Genomic DNA, 23,270 nt, shown 5'->3' with positions numbered 1-23,270 from the left:
TGCCTGAAGACGAGACTGATGTCATCTGTTGAAATATGAAGACAGCGGTTATGTGCGTGAGGAAGTCCGCTTTCACAGCGACAGCGCTTCCATGCGAGATCCATACAGGCAACCCAACTCCACTAGGCGACGGGTGCGGTGTTCAGCTCAGAGCCCTGAGGAGCAAGTTTGATCAGGTAAAATAAATACAAAATAAAACGTGAGGTCTCATATGAAATACATACATCTCCCTGAATGAAAAGTAGTCTTAAACCGCAACACCTTACAGAGTTTGCCTTGGCTACTTGATATTTATTTCTCACGAGTGAAGGGCAAGTTCAAGTTTGTTTTTTGTTTTTTTTTGGAGATGGACGTTTTTCCCCAGACAATTTGCCACATTTTAAATTACTGCCCCCCGCTGGAACTCTATCCCGTGCATTGCATGTATCTCCAGATGTTCCAGGAAATATAGTAAACATGCTGGCTAGCAAACGTAACTGAAGTAGCTATCTGGATCAAATCAAGCAAATTCACGAAAAAACTAGTTTGGAAATCTTTAGCAGCACATTGATTGGCCAGAGATGCCCCGCCGTTCCATTTTACCTTTTCCTGTCCCCCACCCTTTTTGTGACAGGCAGAATCCTCCCCGTCAGAGATTAACTGGCCATTGCAGACATTCATACAAAAAACGGCAGGCTTCTTCAGCGCTTCAGCAGGTAACACACGCTGGCCACAAGAAGAGGACACACACCTCTTTTAACTTTGTTAGCTCCCTTAAGCACTCAAATAGACAAAATAACAAACCATACAAGAGGCTTTTAGTTGTTTAATTTTGTGAAAACACACAATTAAACATTTTTAACATTAAACACGCATTTTAAGTAGATAAGTCTTCTTCAAACACCTGCAACACTTTTTAAGCATAGCATGTAAACAGAAATGCATTTTTCTTCATCATGGGCGTTGGCCTATTCGTCTCTGGATGCCGTACACTGGATAACCATTTAAACGTAACAGCAAGTGCACTTCGCGTGTCCCCTAAGGTCTGGAACAGCCCTTAAAATGGCTGGCACTTAGTCCTCTACTGAGTGCGTTGGATTCTGTGACGATAATCATTTGTCGCCAGGGCCAGAAACAGTTTGCCGTGTCCAGTCGGCGATTGTCATGAGAAGAGTATAATTATCCGGGTTAGCGTGAGGTTTATCCACGGACGGACGTCGCCTATGATCGCAGCAGCGCAGCTTCGCCGCGTGTGTCTGCTCCGCGGCCGCGTCTCCCAGGTTCAGTATGTCGACTTTTGAGCCGCTATCTGCACGTAACTTTGGGGATTCCCACTGTAATAAACTCGGGCTAACTACTTAGCGCATAGCCAGCTAACTAGTAAGCTAACTACTGCACAGTAGTTACCGTTGATACGACCTTTTCGGTCAATCATTAAATTCAGTTGCGACGTGTGGTTTTATTTTACTGATCTGATCGTGTGTTATTTTACTTTTCATTGCGGGGCCTTTAACTGGGACACTCGCCTCTTTTTGTCTTGCTCTCAGCGCGTACTGGTTTATTCGGCTGTCCGTTTGCGGGAGCGCAGCCGCCGTGCGCCGCAGATTGGCTGCGCCTCGGAGCAGTTATCGCGGGGTTAGAGGATTGGCTTAGAGGCGGAACTCGCAATGAATGAAACGGGGAAGTAAATGCGAGAGGGTGAGAGTGCAGTTTGAGAGCGCAGGGAGCACAAACGTGAACTTTGCGAAATCAGGCCAGCGCAAAGGAGTAGCTGGACCGCAAAACAGCGAGAAGGTAATCATAGCGCGTCACCTGTTTGCGTCAAAATTCATTCCCGTACAATCCGCATTAGACAGCCAAGTCAGCACCCTCCAAACCGCAGCTACATCAAGCTCAACGGTAAAAATCTTACGTAGAAAAACAGCGTTCGCCAGCTAACAAGAAAACAGATTGCATCCGCAGAAGTCCATTTTCTGTTGAATGTGTTCTGACATAGGTAATCTAGCTAGTTAATGCGCTCTCAAAAATAAACTGGGGGGGGGGGGGTGATTTATTTTCTACAATAACCTAGCAAGTTACCCCGTAGTGTACTAACGTTAGGTGACCAAAATTAGCCGGTAACGTTAGCTAAAGTTCAGCGGGATGTGTTAGAAGATGGCCAGTTTGGTTTCGGTTGCAGTTTTGGTAACGCGGGCTTAGCCGTCTGATACAGGTTTAGACGTCCAAAAATAACAGAAAGGATGTTGTTGTCCGGAGGTTGCGCCATGCCAAAATACGACAGGTCGGTGAGCCTAGCTCGCTATACCGGTTTCAAGCAGTGATTTCAGGTCTGGGTAACGTACAGGGACGTGTGTGTAGCGCATTGAGCGTTGTAAGTTTTGTTAGCGTGGTGATCCGTTAAAAACTGAGGCGGCCTGTGTCAAGTGTAAAAAACAAAAAACAAAACAAGGTTTCACATCCAGTTAGCTGATTTGTGCGTAGCTTTTCTGTATTTCGTAAAACTCGCTCTGCATATGGTTTGACGGATTTGATTTGATCGAGGTCTCCCGCTTTTTTGGCAGTTGGTGCTCGGCGTGCGTTTCAGAGAGCGACAGAGTCTACGGTGCATTATGGTGGACTCCCAGTATTACCTCCCCAACGACATAGGGATCTCTGCCCTGGAGTGCGGCGAGGCTTTCCGGCTGCTGTCGCCCAGAGAGCAGCTGTACGCGCACTACCTCTCGAGGGCGGCTTGGTACGGGGGCCTGGTGGTGCTGCTGCAGACCTCGCCGGAGTCTCCGGCCGTCTACGTGCTGCTGCAGCGGCTGTTCCGCAGCCAGTCCCCGGCGCAGCTGGAGACCGTGGCTACCGCCGCCGGACTGAGCCCCGAGGAGTACCAGGTGTCAGGCGCGCACCGCACCGGCCCACGCCTAAAACACATACACATACACACACACATACACACATACACACATACACACACACACACACACACACACACACACATACATACATACATACATACATACATACACACACACACATACACACACACACACACACACACACACACACACACACACACACACACACACACACACACACACACACACACACACACAGAGGCAGCCAGTAAACCAGAGAACACGACCAGCCCTCCTGATAATTAAGATCTAAGGTCATCACCAACTTGTTGGCTGCAGACCCAGTGCTGAGTCAGATCGCAGACTTGTGGTGGCTGACTTTTAGGATCAAAGGAAACTAAAACCTGACTGCACTGTGACTCTTTGTGCAGGCCTTCCTGGTTTACGCTGCTGGGCTATATGCCAACATGGGAAACTACAAATCATTTGGTGATACCAAGTTCATTCCCAACCTCCCGCAGGTAAGGTCATTTCCTGACCCTTTTCTGTGGTGCTGCGAATGTTTTTATTTGGGCGGAACTCAACCCATCCAGTATGAAGCATTGTCCTTCATTTCAGGAACATACCTGAGCCCTTTTTGCTTCCTTTTAGTGAATGACTGCTGAGCAGATGGCATGTTAGGCTAAAGAGTAATACTGAGTAAATTGGTTGTTGAAAGTTAAGCTTGATGCAAGTCAGCCATAGAGCAGTTATGATTAACTAAGCTTTTGTGTTGGACCTGTAGAGAGAGATTTGTTGTGGGAGGAGTCGTTGTGTGATGTTAAAATAGCTGTTATTTATTTTGTATTCTGTAATTTTAAACCAGGTTTAAAATGCACGCTCTTGCATTTCTTGCACTGTTGCTGTGTGTCGGTGTGTTTTCGGAGCTGTTCTGCGGTCGTGTCATCCTGTGGTTCCTGTGTGTGTGTCTCAGTGTGTCTCAGTGTGTCTCAGTGTGTCTCAGTGTGTCTCAGTGTGTCTCTGTGTCTCAGTGTGTCTCTGTGTGTCAGTGTGTCCTCTCTCCTCGCTGCCTGTGGGGACTGTGCTGACCGCTTGCTCGCTGCTTGCGGGGACTGTGCTGACCGTGCTGACTGTGTACTCGCTGCCTGTGCTGACCGCGTGCTCGCTGCCTGTGCTGACCGTGTGCTCGCTGCCTGTGCTGACCGTGTGCTCGCTGCCTGTGGGGACTGTGCTGACCGCGTGCTCGCTGCCTGTGCTGACCGCGTGCTCGCTGCCTGTGCTGACCGCGTGCTCGCTGCCTGTGCTGACCGTGCTGACTGTGTACTCGCTGCCTGTGCTGACCACGTGCTCGCTGCCTGTGCTGACCGCGTGCTCCCTGCCTGTGCTGACCGTGTGCTCCCTGCCTGTGCTGACTGTGTACTCGCTGCCTGTGGGGACTGTGCTGACCGTGCTGACTGTGTACTCGCTGCCTGTGCTGACCGCGTGCTCGCTGCCTGTGGGGACTGTGCTGACTGTGTACTCGCTGTGCTGCAGGAGAAGCTGAAGGCGCTGGTGTGGCAGAGCCAGGCTTTTCAGCTGAACCCCACAGAGATGGAGGCGCTGTGGAACAGCTGCGCCCACCTCATCTACTCCCTGGCGGAGCGTCAGAAACAGCTGGGGCTGGGGGACAAGGCAAGCGCCGCTTTAACATTACACTACGTTACGTTACGCTACGCTACATTACGCTACATTACACTACGCTACGCTACATTACACTACACTACGCTACGCTACACTACACTGCGCTACGCTACGCTACGCTACACTACACTACGCTACGCTACATTACACTACGCTACGCTACATTACACTACGCTACATTACACTACGCTACACTACATTACACTACGCTACATTACGCTACACTACACTACGCTACGCTACACTACGCTACGCTACATTACACTACATTAAACTACGCTACACTACATTACACTACGCTACGCTACACTACATTACACTACGTTACGCTACATTACACTACGCTACACTACATTACACTACGTTACATTACACTACGCTACACTACATTACACTACGCTACACTACACTACAGTACGCTACATTACACTACGCTACATTACACTACACTTCGCTACACTACATTACACTACGCTACGCTACATTACACTACACTTCGCTACGCTACATTACACTACGCTACGCTACATTACACTACACTACGCTACGCTACATTACATTTATATTTTGTCACGTAGCAGATGCTCTTATCCAGAGCAGCCTACAGGATGTGAGTGCATTAAGCATTGCATTTACATTTTTGACATCCAGCGGACCTCTTAACCAGAGTGACGAGCACACAGTACATCCAGGAAAACCACATACAGTCCCAGTCAAAAGTTTGGATATGCCTCTCTTTCTTTATTTTTACTATTTTCAACATTTTAGAGTAATAGTAAAGACATCAGAAGTATGAAATAACACAAATAGAATTATACAGTGACCAAAATAATGTTAAACAACAACTTCTGTTTTAGATTCTTCAAAGTAGCCAAAAATATTTTTTTAATTAAATTTTGGAAATAAATTCATATAGGCATCAATTTCATTGTTTATAAGAAACACATTTCAAGCATTTAAGCATGTCTGTGAATGCATGTTTCCCATTGTCTTAATCAGGTGTGTCCAAGCTTTTGACTGGTACTGTATGTTCTCAGCTGCACTTTGAGTCGTTATAGTAGTGGTAATACTTGTCTGGTTCGGCTTTCCCAGGGAATCACCACCTACTTCTCAGGGAACTGCTGTCTGGAGGATGCAGAACTTACGCAGAAGTTCCTGGACTCCAAGGTAGGACAGAAAACTGAGTGTCTCCGCAGGTGTGCATCACCTGCTGCTGTTCCTGATGCTGTGTGGCCGGCAGTGGAAGGCAGAGCAGTTACTGCAGCAGTTCATCTGGGACTGTCTGGCTGTGCTGCGTACCCTGAGTTCCATCCTGCTTTCCACAACACAGAGTGCTACCTGCCAGATAACTCTGAGAATAAAACCAAATCTAAAGCAAATAAAATGGGCCTTGCCTGCCTTCCAGCAGTGTGTAATGGCTCTGTGTACTGGTCTGTAACGCCCTGGCCAGCAGTGTGTAATGGGCTCTGTATACTGGTGTGTAACGCCCTGGCCAGCAGTGTGTAATGGGCTCTGTATACTGGTGTGTAACGCCCTGGCCGGCAGCGTGTAATGGCTCCGTATACTAGTGTGTAACGCCCTGGCCGGCAGTGTGTAATGGCTCTGTATACTAGTGTGTAATGCCCTGGCCGGCAGTGTAATGGCTTTCTATAGCGCTGTGTAACGCCCTGGCCAGCAGCGTGTAATGGCTCTGTGTACTGGTGTGTAACGCCCTGGCCGGCAGCGTGTAATGGCTCTGTATACTAGTGTGTAACGCCCTGGCCGGCAGCGTGTAATGGCTCTGTATACTAGTGTGTAATGCCCTGGCCGGCAGCGTGTAATGGCTCTGTGTACTGGTGTGTAACGCCCTGGCCAGCAGTGTGTAATGGCTCTGTGTACTGGTGTGTAACGCCCTGGCCAGCAGTGTGTAATGGCTCTGTGTACTGGTGTGTAACGCCCTGGCCAGCAGTGTGTAATGGCTCTGTGTACTTGTGTGTAACGCCCTGGTCGGCAGTGTGTAATGCTAGTGCCGTCCCTGCAGAACCTGAGTGCCTACAACACGCGGCTGTTTAAGCAGCAGGCGGCCGAGGGCAAGCGCTGCTACCAGGTGCGACTGGCCTCCGCCGAGACGAAAGGTGAGTGGGCGGGGCCGGAGAGCCCCTGCGGACGCGTCTGGATGTTGAATGTGATTTTGTTGATGCAGAGCTGCTCCTGCCCTGCACACATGTATAGTGGTTTAAAATCCCCGGCTGAAACGTGTGGCGATGCCGATGGGTTTTGTCCTGCCTGCTGCAGACGGTCCGCTGTCCAATGGGGAGCCCAGCTGTGGCAGGTACGAGTTCGGGGACGCCGTGTTCATGGTGCAGAGGGGCGACTACGCTCCCATCATGAAGAAAGTGAGCGACAATTTGGTGAAGGCCCAGGTGAGCCCCCGCTGTCCCGTAATGCCTGTGCCCAGGTGAGCGTGTCACCTGTGTCCATGCTACCTGGCTGTTCTGCTGTCATTGTACACTAGTCTCCCCTGCAGTAGCAGTTTAACAGCATGGTTAGATTTCCCACGATAGCATCTTTTCAGACAGGCAGCCGTCTCTGTCTGCCTGCCTTAGGCCTGATCTTAGCTGTCTGTCTGCTTTGGGCCCAGTCTTAGATGTCTGTCTGCCTTAGGCCTGATCTTAGCTGTACGTATGTCTGTCTGTCTGTCTGTCTGCCTTAGGCCTGATCTTAGCTGTACGTATGTCTGTCTGTCTGTCTGCCTTAGGCCTGATCTTAGCTGTACGTATGTCTGTCTGTCTGTCTGCCTTAGGCCTGATCTTAGCTGTACGTATGTCTGTCTGTCTGTCTGTCTGCCTTAGGCCTGATCTTAGCTGTACGTATGTCTGTCTGTCTGTCTGTCTGCCTTAGGCCTGATCTTAGCTGTACGTATGTATGTCTGTCTGTCTGTCTGCCTTAGGCCTGATCTTAGCTGTACGTATGTCTGTCTGTCTGCCTTAGGCCTATACGTATGTCTGTCTGTCTGCCTTAGGCCTGATCTTAGCTGTACGTCTGTCTGTCTGTCTGTCTGCCTTAGGCCTGATCTTAGCTGTACGTATGTCTGTCTGTCTGTCTGCCTTAGGCCTATGCAGCGAATGAGAATCAGAAGCGCATGCTGGAGGAGTATGTACGCAGCTTCACCGTGGGCTCGGTGGACGCCCACAAGGAAGGCTCCCGCTTCTGGATCAAGGACAAGGGCCCCATCGTGGAGAGGTGAGAGGCGTGGCACAGTGCTTCAGGTGTTAGGCAGGTGTCAGGCTTGTAAGCAGTAGGTTGTAGATTTGAACAAGGTATTTATCCACTTTAGGTAACTGTCCCACTGTACAAATGAGAAATGTTTGAAAATACAAGCTGCCACCTGCTAAGCAAATAAGGTTAACGGTAACAGATGGGAAAATACTGCTGTACACCCGGCTGTAAAGGAACAGAAAGGATAAAAGAGGTGAAGGTGATAACGAAGGACAACTCTTACTCTTAGTGACTGCTTTTACCACAGTTTCGCTCTCTTCCTGCTCCCCAGTTACATTGGCTTCATCGAGAGCTACCGGGACCCCTTCGGCTCCAGGGGCGAATTTGAAGGTACGAGGGGCCCGATGGAGAGAGTATTAAATTGGCCTCTGATGTGTTACAGAACATCATACAGAACCAGGAGGTTGCAGGTTTGATTCTGAGATGGGGCACTGCTTTTGAGCAAGATGTGTCAATCTCTCATACACTATATGGACAAAAGTATTTGGCCACACCTGTTTTTCAGGGTTTGGGCTAGGCCCCTTATCTCCAGTGAAGGGCAATCTTAATGCTTCAGCATACCAAGACATTTTGGACAATGCTATGCCTCCAACTTTGTGGCAACAGTTTGGGGAAGGCCCTTTTCTATTCCAACATGACTGTGCCCCAGTGCACAAAGCTAGGACTATAAAGACATGGTTTGATGAGTTCGGTGTGGAAGAACTTGACTGGCCCGCACAGAGCCCTGACCTCAACCCCATCCAGCACCTTTGGGATGAACTGGAACGGAGATTGCGAGCCAGGCCATCAGTGCCTGACCTCATAAATGCTCTACAGAATGAATGGGCACAAATTCCCACAGAAACACTCCAAAATCTTGTGGAAAGCCTTCCAAGAAGCTGCAAAAGGGGGACCTTCTCCATATTAAAGTATATGTATTTGAATACAATGTCATTACAATGTAATGGTCAGGCGTCCAAATACTTTTGCCCATATAGTGTAGCTGGATTGGCTTTAGTAAATGTTGACCCTTTTAAATTGAAGATGTGTAAATATCTTAAGTGTGTTTTGAGGCTGTGGGTTAGGGACCCCACTGTCGTTACTAAGTGTATAACAACCGTGACTGTTTCTTAGCCAGTGGTTTTGTTGTCATGTTGGTCAGGGTTGGTGTGTAAGGCGTGCTTTCTGGGGTCAGGGTTGGCGTGTAAGGCGTGCTTTCTGGGGTCAGGGTTGGCGTGTAAGGCGTGCTTTCTGGGGTCAGGGTTGGCGTGTAACGTGTTGTCACTGTTCTGTGGTTCAGGGTTCGTGGCGGTGGTGAATAAGGCCATGAGCGCTCGCTTCGCGAAGCTGGTGGCGTCGGCCGAGGTGCTGCTGCCCCAGCTGCCCTGGCCGTCCGACTTCGAGAAGGACAGCTTCCTGCGGCCGGACTTCACCTCGCTGGATGTGCTAACCTTCGCCGGCAGCGGGATTCCTGCCGGAATCAACATCCCCAACTGTAAGCCCCGCCCCCTGCTCAGACGCGCCTCCTGGTCGCCATCACACCAGTTTGGGTTGCGTCCCCCACCCAGTGCAGTCAAAACTACATGGGCTATTTCTGATCATACCGATTGAGGGGTTTGCTCAGTGGCCAAGGCTGTCACTTTACACAAGCTGAGCTGTACGGCCCGGGTTCGAGCCCAGCCGTTTCATCAGCCCAGGGCTGATGAGGGCGTGCCGGGGTGGCGGGTGGGAGGCGTCAGGGGTTAGTCTGTCCCGTCACACACCAGCAGCGCTTGGCATCGTGTGTTTGCACTGTCCCGGGTTGTTTGCGGGGGTTGTGTGTAACGTGACTGAACATTCCAAATTGGGAACAAAAGGTGTAAATGATTGGGCAGTCTGTTCACTGACCCCTGTGAGGTAAGAGGAGGTGTTGTTTACCCCTCCAGACGATGACATCCGTCAGACCGAGGGCTTCAAGAACGTGTCCCTGGGGAACGTCCTGGCCGTAGCCTACGCCACACAGAAGGATAAACTCACCTTCATGGACGAGAATGACAAGGTGCCCAGGACTGTCACCCTGCCTGATACCCCTCCTCTCTGCCTGTCAGTCTGTCTGTCCGCACTTCTGTGTCTGTGTCTTCAGTTTAATGTCTGCTAGTTTACCTCAAGTCATTTCCAAAAATGCCAAAGATGAAATTCACATTTGACTGGCGGTCAGGTCAGTCCAGATGTTTCTCACTCCGCTGTTGTATTTCATCTCTGGACAGGATATGTATATCAAGTGGAAGGGCCCGTCCTTCGAGGTGCAGGTGGGACTTCACGAGCTGCTGGGCCACGGCAGCGGGAAGCTCTTTGTGCAGGTGAGTGAGTGACCCTCACCTGCCAGCCCGGTGAGGCTCTGTCCTGTGCTTGTGTGCATGCGGTTCCCTAACTTTGAGTGTCCGAGCTGACATCTCCCTGCAGTTACCCTCTCTGCTCCAATCATAAGTGCTGCTTCGTGTCAGCTGACGAAACACCACTGAGTGTGCGTAAAGGCAAACATAAATATGTGCTGAAGAGTACGCGCTGAAGAGGGCAGTCTGAAGCTCTGTGTCCATGTGCTGGAGAGAGCGGTGTGTTGCGACGTCCCGGTTGGTCGCTCTTTGGGCTTGTTGTATTTGATACATCTGTAACTGTAGCCCGTTTGTTACAGAGGGCCTTCTCACCTGTCCCCCAGCTTTACTGACAGCCTGTGAAGACAATGAAAGTATCAAAGTGCTTTGAGTGCCTCATTTGAAAAGCTGATGTTATACTTCTACACCACCTGTGTTTCTGCTTTCAGGACGACAAAGGAAACTTCAACTTCGATCGGGAGAAAGTTCGCAACCCAGAGACTGGGGAGCTGGTGAGTGTGTGTGCCTCTGGCTTTAACCATATTCGTATTCAGATTCATAGCTGTATTCAGATTCATAATAAGTCATTCTGTTTCTCACCACTTAATTCTGAATGGTGTTGCTGCTGAAATTGGTACTCTAAATTGTTAAAACCTAGACTCTAGCAGTTGTTCTTTGTGTGTGTGGTGATCTGCCAGTGCATGTGTCTGTGTTTGTGGATATGCAGGTCTTTTGCACGTTTACGATTTCCTTTGTTGCTAACATCGAAAGGTGAAACGAATGCAGTTTTATTATGTTTTAAAAGTTCAGTAAGCAGTTAGTTTATTCTGTGCTGTGTCTGACCTCCTTCGGCCTGAGAGAATCAGAGGTGTGGGTGTGATTTTTAGTTTGGTGTGAGGGGTGTGTTAGTGACAGGGTGAACGTTCCCTCCAGGTGTCCAGCTGGTACAAAGGGAGTGAGACGTGGGACAGCAAGTTCTCCACTATTGCCTCGTCCTACGAGGAGTGCAGGGCAGAGTGTGTGGGGCTCTACCTCTGCCTCAACCAGGAAGTGCTCAGGTGAGCTGCCATGCGCACACCCACACACGCAAACTCGCACGCACCTTCACACACTCACACAGATGCATACACACAGGTGCACATACACGCCCACACTTACACAGACATACACACATATGCGCACACAGACACACACATACACGTGTGCACATGCACGTAGACGCACTCTGATGCAAGCTTGCACGCAGATGCGCACACACAAGCATGCACACACACGTGCACATAACGCTTGCACATTCACACAGACGCACACACACCCAAACTCACACAGATATACACATTCATGCACACACACATTCATGCACACACTTTGGAAGCACCATTCTCACTCAAGGTGATGATGCATATGCATTACACAACTCATAAAAAGATGGAACTGACTCGAGTTGCCCTCTGAAGAGCTGTTGGCTTTGTGAGGTGTAACGTTTCTGTTGTGATGCTGTGTGTGTGTGTGTGCGTGCGCGTGCGCGTGCGCGTGCGCGTGCGCGTGTGCGTGCGTGCTGCAGTGTGTTTGGGCATGAGGCCGCTGACGCAGAGGAGGTGGTGTACATCAACTGGCTGAACATGGTGCGGGCCGGACTGCTGGGACTGGAGTTCTACACACCGGAGAGCAAGAGCTGGAGACAGGTCAGAGAACAGCTCACACTCACACTGATCTGGGGACAGGTCAGAGAACAGCTCACACTCACACTGATCTGGGGACAGGTCAGAGAACAGCTCACATTCACACTGATCTGGGGACAGGTCAGAGAACAGCTCACATTCACACTGATCTGGGGACAGGTCAGAGAACAGCTCACACTCACACTGATCTGGGGACAGGTCAGAGAACAGCTCACACTCACACTGATCTGGGGACAGGTCAGAGAACAGCTCACACTCACACTGATCTGGGGACAGGTCAGAGAACAGCTCACATTCACACTGATCTGGGGACAGGTCAGAGAACAGCTCACATTCACACTGATCTGGGGACAGGTCAGAGAACAGCTCACATTCACACGGATCTGGGGACAGGTCAGAGAACAGCTCACACTCACACTGATCTGGGGACAGGTCAGAGAACAGCTCACATTCACACTGATCTGGGGACAGGTCAGAGAACAGCTCACACTCACACTGATCTGGGGACAGGTCAGAGAACAGCTCACACCCACACTGATCTGGGGACAGATCAGAGAACAGCTCACACCCACACTGATCTGGAGACAGGTCAGAGCACAGCTCACACACATTCACACTGCCTGGGGACAGGTCAGAGAACAGTTCACACTGATCTAGGAACAAATTAAAAAAAGCTTTCTCACACTGTGTCTGTGTGTCTGTGTCTGTGTGTCTGTGTCTGTGTCTGTGTCTGTGTCTGTGTCTGTGTCTGTGTCTGTGTCTGTGTGTGTGTGTGTGTGTGTGTGTGTGTGTGTGTGTGTGTGTGTGTTTGTGTGTGTGCGCGCGCGCGCTTTTTAGGCTCACATGCAAGCACGTTTCGTGATCTTGCGGGTGCTGCTGGAGGCGGGGGATGGTCTGGTCACCCTGCAGGAGACGACCGGGACAGATGGGCGGCCTGACGCCCTCATCACGCTTGACAGGAGCAAGATCCGTACAGTGGGGAAGAGCGCCATCCAGAGGTTCCTCTGCAAACTGCAGGTACAGCGTCATTGGAGACCACCTGCGAGGCGTGTGACAGGAAGGAGTCCTCAGTAGCGTGTCTCAGAGCCGTTCAGCCACTGAAAGGGTGGGACTTTCAGAACTGACTGATTTACACTCGTGTTAAGATCTTTATAACCAGTCAGAGACTTAAACATTCAGCCATAAGACCCAGATTGGAGATCTTAAATGTGTCATATAACCCTCACAAGCCGGTGAGCAAACACGGATTTGCGGAGGGGTCACGCCCCTTTATTGTACCGTATGTGTATACATGATATAAGCAATTTTAGGCTGCAAAAGAAAAGCTCAACTCTAAAACTGTTCTGAGATCAGTGGCCCTGCAGCAGCAGGGGAGGCTCCATCAGCCCCCCATCAGGTGGCCGTTTTGGCTGTAAGTGGCTGCATTCCAGGGCTCCTGAGCTGCTGGGTGATCAAGTCGTTCACTTTGAACACAAGCTGAGCTCTGTGGCCCGGATCCATCCCAGCTGTCATCAGCCAGGGATTTCCAGGAGCCCACAGCAGCAGAACAAATAAACATAGTACATCTGGAGACAGTGGTGGGGATAGGGATAGGCTTAGTACCGCTGGAGACTGGCGGGGATAGGGATAGGCTTAGTACCGCTGGAGACAGTGGCGGGGATAGGGATAGGCTTAGTACCGCTGGAGACAGCGTTGGGGATAGGGATAGGTAGGCTGGGCAGGGTTTGTCTCTCTCTTTGCACACAAGCGCCCTCTGCTGGCCAGTTGGGCGCCCACAGTCTGCCTGTGTGACATCTCCCTCCTGCGAGGCCAGTAAGTGGAATCTGAATGAATCTCAGGTTCACAAGTCGACGGCGGACGTGGAGGGCGGCCGTGCTCTATACGAGGGCTACTCCGAAGTCAGCTCCACGGGGTCACATGACTTTCTGCGTCTGCGGGAGACGGTGCTGCTGCGCAAGGAGGCTCGCAAGATGTTCGTCCAGGCCAACACCGAGGTCAAAGGTCAGTCTGGCACTGCACCGCAGGGTCCTGTGATGCTTTCCAGGGTTCACTCCTCTGCTGCATCTGATCTGATTTCGCTGTGAATTCTTTAAGGGCAGCTGAAGATGTTGAGGGTCTTGCTAAAGTTTACAGTACATTGCTCAAGCATTTGGCAGCAGTGTTCCACCTAGTATTCAAACCTGAAACCTTCTGGTGAAAAGCGTTCTATAACCACTATTCCACATCCTTATTAGTGAGTAAATCTGATACTGAAAAATGCTGTTATTTGATTGGACAAAGGAGCACCGGTAACTTTGCATTCTGAGCTGAATTAAAAATGAAACGGAATGACCTGTGCGGGTGGGAGGAGCTGTGGTGACACAGCAGTGTGGGTGACGTTCTGTCTGTCCGTCCGTCCGTCTGTTCGCTCGTCCCGCAGGGGAGCAGGTGGAGCTGGTGGAGTACGAGGGCAGCGCAGCCGGACTCATCCAGTCCTTCGTGGAGAGGTTCCCGGAGGACGGGCCGGAGGTGGAGAAGCAGCTGCTGGAGCTGAGCCTGCAGGACTCCCCCTGCTGGTGCTGAGAGCAAACTGCACGCTGATGTCACGCGAGCAAGAGAAGGACACGCTGACACACTGCCCTGCAGAAACATGCACGCTGAAATACATACATACACACACACACACACACACACACACACACACACACACACACACACACACACATACACATACACATACACATACACACACACATACACACACACATACACATACACATACACATACACATACACACACATATACACACACGCACACACACACTCTGACCTGCACCTTCTCTCAACCACACAGACAGCGTCAGGTTTCAGCTGCCTAATTATAAAGATGACGGTTATTACTTGCTGACACATTGAGCTCCCTGGTGCTCTGCTCAGGGTTATATCAGAGGAAGTGCTGATTGCTGCCACTAAGAGCGATAACTCCTTCCCTTTAATGAGTCTGCATTAGCATTCCAGACACGGCACTCCCACTGTGTAGCAGTTTAATCCATTCCACGTTTTACTAGAGCTGGGTTACTTTAGTAAGGAGAATCCACTAAGAAGCCAATCCTAATCAGTACGCTTGCCTGTGTTCTAGTAAAACCCGGGGTGGGTCAGAGTGCACTAGGAGTGCTGTGTACCCTGGTATTCAGTCTAGTCATTATGGCTTTAAAATGGGTTTGGAATTGGGTTAATTGGCTGAAATCACCACCGGGTTGAATTTTGGGGTGGGACCCACACAGAATGCGAGTGGCCTTCTGTCTGACATTGTAATGGCATGTTTTTGCAAGAGTTCTGCACTTACTGTTTGTAATCCAGCACTGAGTGGAATTTCCTCCGCATGTAACAGAGCCACACGTGTGTGTACTTGCATAGCATTACGTATGGTCATTACAAGCACTGTGCTGTTACATGCAGTACTGTGTAACAATGTGTAACTGTAAAACAGCAATAGCACGCCATTACACAGGCAGAAAGCCACAGTGATCTGAAGAGTCACGTTTTTGCTGGGGGAGTCAGGATGGGCCTTTCCGGTGCTCGTCTCTGACCTCCCTGGGCGTGGTGTGGCTGGGTATTCAGTTTGCATGCTTTCTGCTTACACACATTCAGTAATTCCACGTGGAGCCCAAAATTATTCCTTTGAGATGATTAACTAATACGGATTCTCTTAAAATCAGTTTCTGAAAGACAGTTTAATGCACCTGAATTAATATGTTTGTTTCTTGGGACAGTCAGCCATACATGTTGAACGTGGAGACTGTACAACTCAACATAGGTGCCATATGCACGTTTTGACTTGTTGAAAAACTGTATGGAGTGAATTGAACTGAATTGCTGTGAATTATGGCTGCAGTGTCCTACTTGAAGAACCTAAATCTGTTTTATTCAGACTTGTATGTTGGGAGCTTTTTGTCTGATCCCGTCAGCTAGCCTGACCGAAGGACTGTGTGTCAGTGAACTTGCTCAGCTCAATGGCACACGTCTGTCATTGATCCAGTGCTGCCCAGACCAACAGAAGAATAAACTGGATTGTTTTTCCAAACCGATTCGTTGCATTTCTTTCCTCTCACACACAAAATATATGGGTTGTTTTTTGTGCTGAGTGTATTCTTTCAAAAAGTAGCACGGTCAAAATCAAAATGCACATAAAACTTGATCAGGTTTCATACAGTAAGTGGCGTTGTGTGCTGGGTGCGCGTATTATTGTAAGAATGACTCTGATAATGCGGAGCTGCAGCCTCGCCTTCCGCAGCTTGGGGAAATTCGGCGCAGGATGTTACGTTCCCCGCTACTAGTCCTGCTCATTTCCGCTTTTATCCAGTTTTCACTCCACAGATGCACGAGTAGGAGTCGCCTACATTTCTGCTGAGGCGCTGTTCATTTCTCCTCACCTTCGCTTACGGCGGACTATGGATAGTCAAGGCAGGAAAGTAATCGTTTGTGACAATGGCACAGGAGTGAGTATAATGAGTTTTTTCCGCCTTTTTCATCATAATTCATTCATAATGTGACTTGGGCTACTCTGTGGGATGTCTGCATTTGGCTTGTTCTGAAGAGCCGATGCTTTAAACAATCCGAAGGCTTGCAGAAATACCGTATTTGCAGGTAACACGGCACCTCGGTCCCACCAGCTATGCCGTGTTGTGCTGAATAGCTGCAAGTATATGTTTCGTGCAGTTTACGCTCCGTCTGTAAAAGCTTTGAGTATCAAATGATATTCGCGCAAATGCGCTTCCAGATGTCAGAGCCGTTAAACAGATGAGGAGGGAAATCTTTCAAAACTACTGTCTGAGAAAATAATTATGTTTTTGCACTGAAATGGGTGGCCAACTGCTAAGACATCTCGTTTTTTGGTGGATTTGCCCCGAACTGTAATTCGCTGGGTCGCTATTGCGAGACTGTTAAACTGCTGGCGAAATGGTAAAATGCTTTTATTGCCGTTACTTTATTACTTTATTTATTTATTTTAATTTTGTCTGGGCGGGTGTTGGCGGTGCAGTGGGTGTGCACCTTTGTTTGTGCCTGGATTAAGTAGATTTGAGTGGAGTTGCGGACAGCCCAGAAAATGCACGCGTTGCCATACAAGGTGATGTGACTGTGACAGCGTGCAGTAGGAAGCTACAGAGGAACTGACAGGCGCTTCTTCTTTTTGTATTAGTGTGAATTTTATTGTTTCGCCTCCCCAGCGATATTTATTATATTTCTGTTAAGAGCAGCCTATATTCATAGTGTCTAGTGTTCCGTGTACCTGAGACAGTACGGGCACGCGCACGGCTGCTGATAAATTATGTCGTTCCCGTAAGTTTTGCTGACTGTTTGAAGAGCAAACATGACATAAAAACAATGAATTATGCCATGACAAAGTTATGCAATTGCAACAATAGTTTTTAAAACAGCTCTGTCTGCAGTCATGATCAACATCGGTCAGAAACTGCCCTGAAATAATTATCTTGCCGTTTCACAATTTGCTTGCACGAGCTTTGGTCTGCAGTCACGTACGTGTCACAGTTTGTGTGGAATGCACGCCCACGGGCAATGGAATGCGTGTCAGCTACATTGACATGTGCAGACACCTCTCTGATGCGCGTAGCTCCAGGTTGCAAACTTAATTGCACACAGAGTGAGTATTGCGGTGAAATGCCCTGAACAATTTCTCCCTTCATCCCCCACCCTCACTTTGGTTGCAGACGTTTTCCGCTGTTATTTTTTTGGTCACTTTCACGTTTGATTTTGCAGTTTGTTAAGTGCGGGTATGCTGGCTCCAATTTCCCCGAGCACATCTTCCCCGCCCTGGTGGGCCGGCCCATCATCCGCTCCTCCGCTAAAGTGGGCAACATCGAGATCAAGGTGAGACCATTATGGTGAAGGAGGGGTGGCCGACGAGACGCATCTGAACAGTGCTGTCACCTCTGTAGAAGTTAAGTCTTAGTACAAAATGAACTGAATACAAAAGAAACAATATTTAGCTACTTTAACAGGCTTTAGTAGCAGAAGGTAGCTCTCATTCTTTGATGGTATAAGAAACAGGTGGCAGATCTTAAACTCTTTCAGTCTGTTGTCCTGAAACGATGAGGTTTGAGGGCTGATTCCCTTTGTTTTGTTCCTCATTTTCCATGGAGAAATAATGAAAAATGAAGTGTGATGCCTCCCAAACTCCGTTACCCGCATGATCTGTCCTTTTGCCCGTGGCTGAACCCTCTTTTTTCTATTTTTCAGACTTTCAGTCTATTTCTCTCTCTCTCTCTCTCTCTCTCTCTGCCTCTCATTTTTCCATTTCCTTTCTTCTGTTCTTCTCAAAAGAACAACTGCATCAGCAGCCATATGGTGAGTTTCCAGCCATGACCGGCTTATTTTCTGTGCCACGTTCGTAACTGACAGACGTGGATCACTTTTTGACTTGGCAAAACAGTAAGAGGGTCGTTGGGCCCGGTTCTTACCAGCTTCTGCAGTGATACACGAACTGGGCCTCGTTGGTACCGTGGTGTGAGAGGAGGGACAGTGAGAGAGCCCCGATGGCGTGTTCTGCAGTGCTGCCAGCTGTCGCAGTAACGCGCTCCGCTCCTCCGGCCCCGCCCACAGGACCTGATGGTGGGGGACGAGGCGAGCGAGCTGCGGTCCCTGCTGGAGGTGTCGTACCCCATGGAGAACGGAATGGTGCGCAGCTGGGAGGACATGCGGCACCTGTGGGACTACACCTTCGGCCCCCAGCGCATGAACATCTCCCCTCCCGAGTGCAAGATCCTGCTCACCGAGCCCCCCATGAACCCCGTCAAGAACCGGCAGAAGATCATCGAGGTCATGTTCGAGAGCTACCAGTTCCAGGGGGTCTACATCGCCATCCAGGCAGTGCTCACTCTCTACGCCCAGGGTGAGTTCCCTGCGCCTGGCCGGGCGGTGACGGCCAATGGCCCTGCTGCCCACTCTGTGGCAGCAGGTCATACTCAACGTGTTTGTTAGTTAGTTTCAGGAATCAGGGTGCAGTGATTAGCATTGCCGCTAATGATATGAGAGTGACACTGGAGGTGCTTACCCCCGATGTACTGTCAGTCAGTGACACGTGTGATCCAATCAGGTGACTTGGCTCTCCACAGGAGAACACTATGATTGGCTCCACCCATTTTGTGTCAGTAATGCCTGACTCTCCCACCACAGCTCCAGGGTCCTGGGTTACGTTACATTATGCTGTCATTTAGCAGACGCTTTTATCCAGAGCCACTTACATAGGTTACAGTTTCACACGTTATCCATTTATACAGCTGGATATATACTTAGGCAATTGTGGGATAAGTACCTTGCCCAAGGGTACAGCAGCAGTGCCCCAGCAAGAAATTGTACCAGCAACCTTTTGGTTACAAGCTCTGCTCCTTACCACTACACCACATGGCTGCCCACTGGTCTGGGTTGGAATTCAGCTCTGTTTCTGTGGAGTTAGCAGTGTGTTGTGTGGTTTTTTTGTATAGTCATATCTGTTTTGTTTTTTTTTCCTGTGGTGCAAAGACTGGGTCGTCCGTACAGTCTATGTTAACCGATGTGATTGGTGGCTTCCTGTGGGTCTCTCTCAGGTTTGCTGACGGGCGTGGTGGTGGACTCAGGGGACGGGGTGACACATATCTGTCCCGTGTACGAAGGCTTCGCTCTGCCCCACCTCACTCGCCGGCTGGACATCGCAGGCCGTGACATCACACGCTACCTCATCAAGGTGTGACCTCTACCTCACACTAGACGCGCCTTGCCTTTTTAGGTTTTTAGATTCACTGATATTAATATGAGGTGGAGTGGTTGCTATCATGACCAGAGTGAATGGACTTAGCAGTTTGTACGATGTATACATCAGTAAATCTGTGCAGCAAGGCGCCCTGTCCCCTCACAGCGATGGACACCGGAGCTTCAGGAACCACTGAACCAATCACTGAGCAGAGTAATGACTGAGCTTGTAAAATTAAATTTAAATTTAGTCATTTTTGCAGGCGCCTTTTTTTAGAGCAGCTCACAAAGCATGAGTATAAAAGTGTTTCTAATAAAGCTGCAGGAACACACACCCATACACACACACACACACACACACACACACACACACACACCCATACACACACACACACACACACACATGCACACACATGCACACACACACATCCCACACACACACACTCACACACACACACACGTCCTACACACACACACGTCCTACACACACACACGTCCCACACACACACACGTCCCCCACACACACACACGTCCCACACACACACACACACACACAAACACACGTCACACACACACACACACGTCCCACACACGTCCCACACACACACACGTCCCACACACACACACACACACGTCACACACACACACGTCACACACACACACGTCCCACACACACACACGTCCCACACACACATATCCCACACACACACATCCCACACACACACACACGTCCCACACACACACACGTCCCACACACACACTCGTCTCACACACAGTGATAACCTGTGCTACCGTAAATAAACAGTGATAACCATCATGGCTTAAAAGGTTAGCTAGTTTTATTTTAAGAGGAGGTGATGCAAACATCAGGTAATCTACGCTTGGCATATCTGAGCAGATTTAGCTGTAACCTCTGTTGGCAGTGTTGAGTATGTTTTAATGTCATGTGTGTACCTGGTAAATGCGCTCCCCTCCTGCTGTTCCTGCTGCAGCTGCTGCTGCTGCGTGGCTATGCCTTTAACCACTCTGCGGACTTTGAGACGGTGCGCATGCTGAAGGAGAAGCTGTGCTACGTGGGCTACAACATCGAGCAGGAGCAGAGGCTTGCCAGAGAGACCACCGTGCTGGTGGAGACGTACACGGTAACCCACTGAGCTTTACCGCACCCTGACCCAACCCCCATCTACAGACACCCCACACCCTGACCCAACCCCCATCTACAGACACCCCACACCCTGACCCAACCCCCATCTACAGACACCCCACACCCTGACCCAACCCCCATCTACAGTCACCCCACACCCTGACCAAACTGCCCCACACATGCCTACAGACACCCCACACCCTGACCCAAACCCCATCTACAGTCACCCCACACCCTGACCAAACTGCCCCGCACACGCCTACAGTCACCCCACACCCTGACCCAACCCCCAACTACAGACACCCCACACCCTGACCCAACCCCCATCTACAGACACCCCACACCCTGACCCAACCCCCATCTACAGTCACCCCACACCCTGACCAAACTGCCCCACACGTGTCTACGGTCACCCCCCTTAGCTGTGACCCTCCCTTACCCCTCTGACCACACCTCATCCCAACCTCTGTGGGAAATATGAGAAGAAGCAAAAATGGCTAATTAAATTCAGCAATGACTTTCGTCTCTTCTTTTTGCATACTGTGTTATTTTATCCCTCTCTTTCTTCCCTTCCTCTCTCTCCTTGTCTTCCTCTCTCTGTCTCCCGCTGCCCCCCCCAAGCTACCAGACGGTCGGCAGGTAAAGGTCGGGGGTGAGAGGTTTGAGGCCCCGGAGGCGCTCTTCCAGCCGCACCTGATCAACATCGAGGGGGTGGGCGTGGCCGAGCTTCTCTTCAACACCATCCAGGCAGCCGACATCGACACCCGGTCAGAGACTCCGCCCGCCGTTGCCACGGACACCACCCAGCCTGTCACTTCCTCTGTTTCTGCTGTTTCTCTCCTTCTGTGGCCATTTCTGTGCGTTTAACCAGAGCCCTGTGCTATACTGCCCCCTGCAGGTCAGACTTCTACAAGCACATTGTGCTGTCGGGGGGCACCACCATGTACCCCGGGCTGCCATCCCGTCTGGAGAGAGAGATCAAGCAGCTGTATCTGGAGAGGGTGCTGAAGGGAGACGTGGAGAAGCTCTCTGTGAGTGAGACACACCGAGACTCTTATACTGACACACTGACACACAGCGAGACTCTTACACTGACTCACACCGAGACTCCTACACTTACGCACACCGAGACTCTTACACTGACACACTGACACACACCGAGACTCTTATACTGACACACTTACGCACACCGAGACTCTTATACTGACACACTGACACACACCGAGACTCTTACACTGATACACTCACTTTCTCCGTCTCTCATACACACACACACACACACACACACACACACGCGCGCGCACACACACACACACACACACGCGCGCGCACACACACACACACACACACACACACACACATTCTAACACACACTAACACACACGCACGCACTCACGCACGCACACACACTCTCACACACACCCCTGTTCAGTGTTCCTGATGGTGTTTCTTTGTGCTGTGCAGAAGTTTAAGATCCGCATCGAGGACCCGCCACGGCGAAAGCACATGGTATTTCTGGGCGGGGCCGTGCTGGCCGACATCATGAAGGACAAGGACTCCTTCTGGATGAGCCGCGCAGAGTACCAGGAAAAGGGGCTCGGGGTGCTGGATAAACTGGGGGCGAGTGTTCGGTAAGGGGGTACAGCTGGCCTGGAGCCCCCCCGCTCACCCCAACAAACACAGGTACAACAAGCACCCCATCCCAACCCCCCTTCAAACATACAGTACTCCCACCGCCATCGCTACATACTAAATGCTATATCCACATTCTCTCTCAGACTCTGACAGACACACACACACAAATCCTGACCTTAAGAGCCAGGTACAGCACAGTCCCTGGGTCACCTGTCTCTCTGCTGTCTGCCTGTCTGTTCATCATCTCAGAAATTAGGTACATGAGAGCGGATGGGAGAGCTTTTACAGGTGTCTGTCTCACCGTGGTGCAGATTCCATACCAGCTCAACTCTTTTTGCAGCTTTTTTGTACAGTGAATAGGTTAAATGAATCATCACAATGAGACTATAATACTGCTATATTGTGGGAAAAGGGACATGTATTTGTCAGTAGAGATGATAGGAAAGATGTCTGCTGCCAAAGCAACACTGAACTGAGCATAAGCAGACAGTGAGTGAGCGGGGAGGGCAGGTTCGGCCAAAGGCCCTGCCCATTTTCACTGGTAACAGAACAGGACTGTGGTTCATGCAAAGGCCGGAAGCACATGCTAGCTGGATTCGGTCAGCGCTCCTCTCTCAGGTAAACAGTGGACCGTTTGGAATCCAGATGTGCCTACCTGCCAGCTGCAGAATCATGTGACGGTCAGCATCTGGAGCCATTTATAATTACACTGACACTGACCAGTCTAGCACCTGTGTGTTCAATAACTTTCTCTGAATCGCACCTGTGATTACAGTAGTGTTGTGAGTCTATGGAAATGGAGAGTAACTTGCATTATATGATAAATGGCAACTAATCTTGACCCCAAGGCTGGACCAAATGGAAAAATACCACAATAAAAATGGTGTCTTATTAATGTTGGTGTTATGGTTAAATATTTTCCAATGAGATTCAGTTTTTCTTCTTTTTCTTCTTTATTTTTATTTTCTCTGGATATCTAGCTATTCAACACAAA

At 49.9% G+C, this 23,270-nt stretch overlaps 2 protein-coding genes across 7 annotated transcripts; both read left to right on the top strand.

Annotated features, from left to right (window-relative positions):
* The first annotated feature begins 942 nt into the window (after positions 1-942).
* dpp3 (dipeptidyl-peptidase 3) lies at positions 943-14,447 on the top strand. 5 transcript variants are annotated; one of them, XM_036523142.1, is made up of 18 exons: positions 943-1,259; positions 2,541-2,858; positions 3,254-3,343; positions 4,356-4,493; positions 5,595-5,669; positions 6,523-6,616; positions 6,777-6,904; positions 7,594-7,724; positions 8,032-8,090; positions 9,040-9,234; positions 9,665-9,777; positions 9,986-10,078; positions 10,540-10,602; positions 11,024-11,148; positions 11,655-11,775; positions 12,610-12,789; positions 13,611-13,773; positions 14,192-14,447. In XM_036523142.1, the coding sequence occupies exons 1-18, from the start codon at positions 1,203-1,205 to the stop codon at positions 14,332-14,334; spliced, it is 2,286 nt and encodes a 761-aa protein (XP_036379035.1). In that variant the 5' UTR covers positions 943-1,202; the 3' UTR covers positions 14,335-14,447. The 5 variants fall into 5 exon arrangements, with proteins under 5 accessions (XP_036379035.1, XP_036379038.1, XP_036379034.1 ...); XM_036523145.1 differs by having other exon boundaries at positions 1,177-1,264; XM_036523141.1 differs by lacking the exon at positions 943-1,259 and adding an exon at positions 1,653-1,773.
* A 1,678-nt stretch (positions 14,448-16,125) lies between these two features.
* LOC118774047 (actin-related protein 2-like) lies at positions 16,126-23,270 on the top strand. 2 transcript variants are annotated; one of them, XM_036523157.1, is made up of 9 exons: positions 16,126-16,250; positions 17,530-17,640; positions 18,094-18,117; positions 18,373-18,661; positions 19,356-19,492; positions 20,490-20,639; positions 21,263-21,408; positions 21,540-21,672; positions 22,106-23,270. In XM_036523157.1, exons 1-9 carry the CDS (start codon positions 16,203-16,205, stop codon positions 22,274-22,276), a joined length of 1,209 nt encoding a protein of 402 aa, XP_036379050.1. In that variant the 5' UTR covers positions 16,126-16,202; the 3' UTR covers positions 22,277-23,270. The 2 variants fall into 2 exon arrangements, with proteins under 2 accessions (XP_036379050.1, XP_036379051.1); XM_036523158.1 differs by lacking the exon at positions 18,094-18,117.

The sequence above is a fragment of the Megalops cyprinoides genome, chromosome 3, assembly GCF_013368585.1.
Source record: "Megalops cyprinoides isolate fMegCyp1 chromosome 3, fMegCyp1.pri, whole genome shotgun sequence".
Lineage (NCBI taxonomy): Eukaryota > Metazoa > Chordata > Actinopteri > Elopiformes > Megalopidae > Megalops > Megalops cyprinoides.
The sequence above is the reverse complement of the archived record's forward strand: the minus strand, read 5'-3'. Positions and strand labels throughout refer to the sequence as shown.

Excerpts from the sequence above, each read along its gene's own strand:
- dpp3 (XM_036523142.1), top strand. The coding sequence starts at position 1,203 with ATGATCGCAGCAGCGCAGCTTCGCCGCGTGTGTCTGCTCCGCGGCCGC. Across the intron at positions 11,776-12,609 it reads AGAGCAAGAGCTGGAGACAG|GCTCACATGCAAGCACGTTT; the intron begins GTCAGAGAACAG and ends CGCGCTTTTTAG. Across the intron at positions 13,774-14,191 it reads GGCCAACACCGAGGTCAAAG|GGGAGCAGGTGGAGCTGGTG; the intron begins GTCAGTCTGGCA and ends CTCGTCCCGCAG.
- LOC118774047 (XM_036523157.1), top strand. The coding sequence starts at position 16,203 with ATGGATAGTCAAGGCAGGAAAGTAATCGTTTGTGACAATGGCACAGGA. Across the intron at positions 18,118-18,372 it reads ACTGCATCAGCAGCCATATG|GACCTGATGGTGGGGGACGA; the intron begins GTGAGTTTCCAG and ends CCCCGCCCACAG. Across the intron at positions 19,493-20,489 it reads TCACACGCTACCTCATCAAG|CTGCTGCTGCTGCGTGGCTA; the intron begins GTGTGACCTCTA and ends TTCCTGCTGCAG.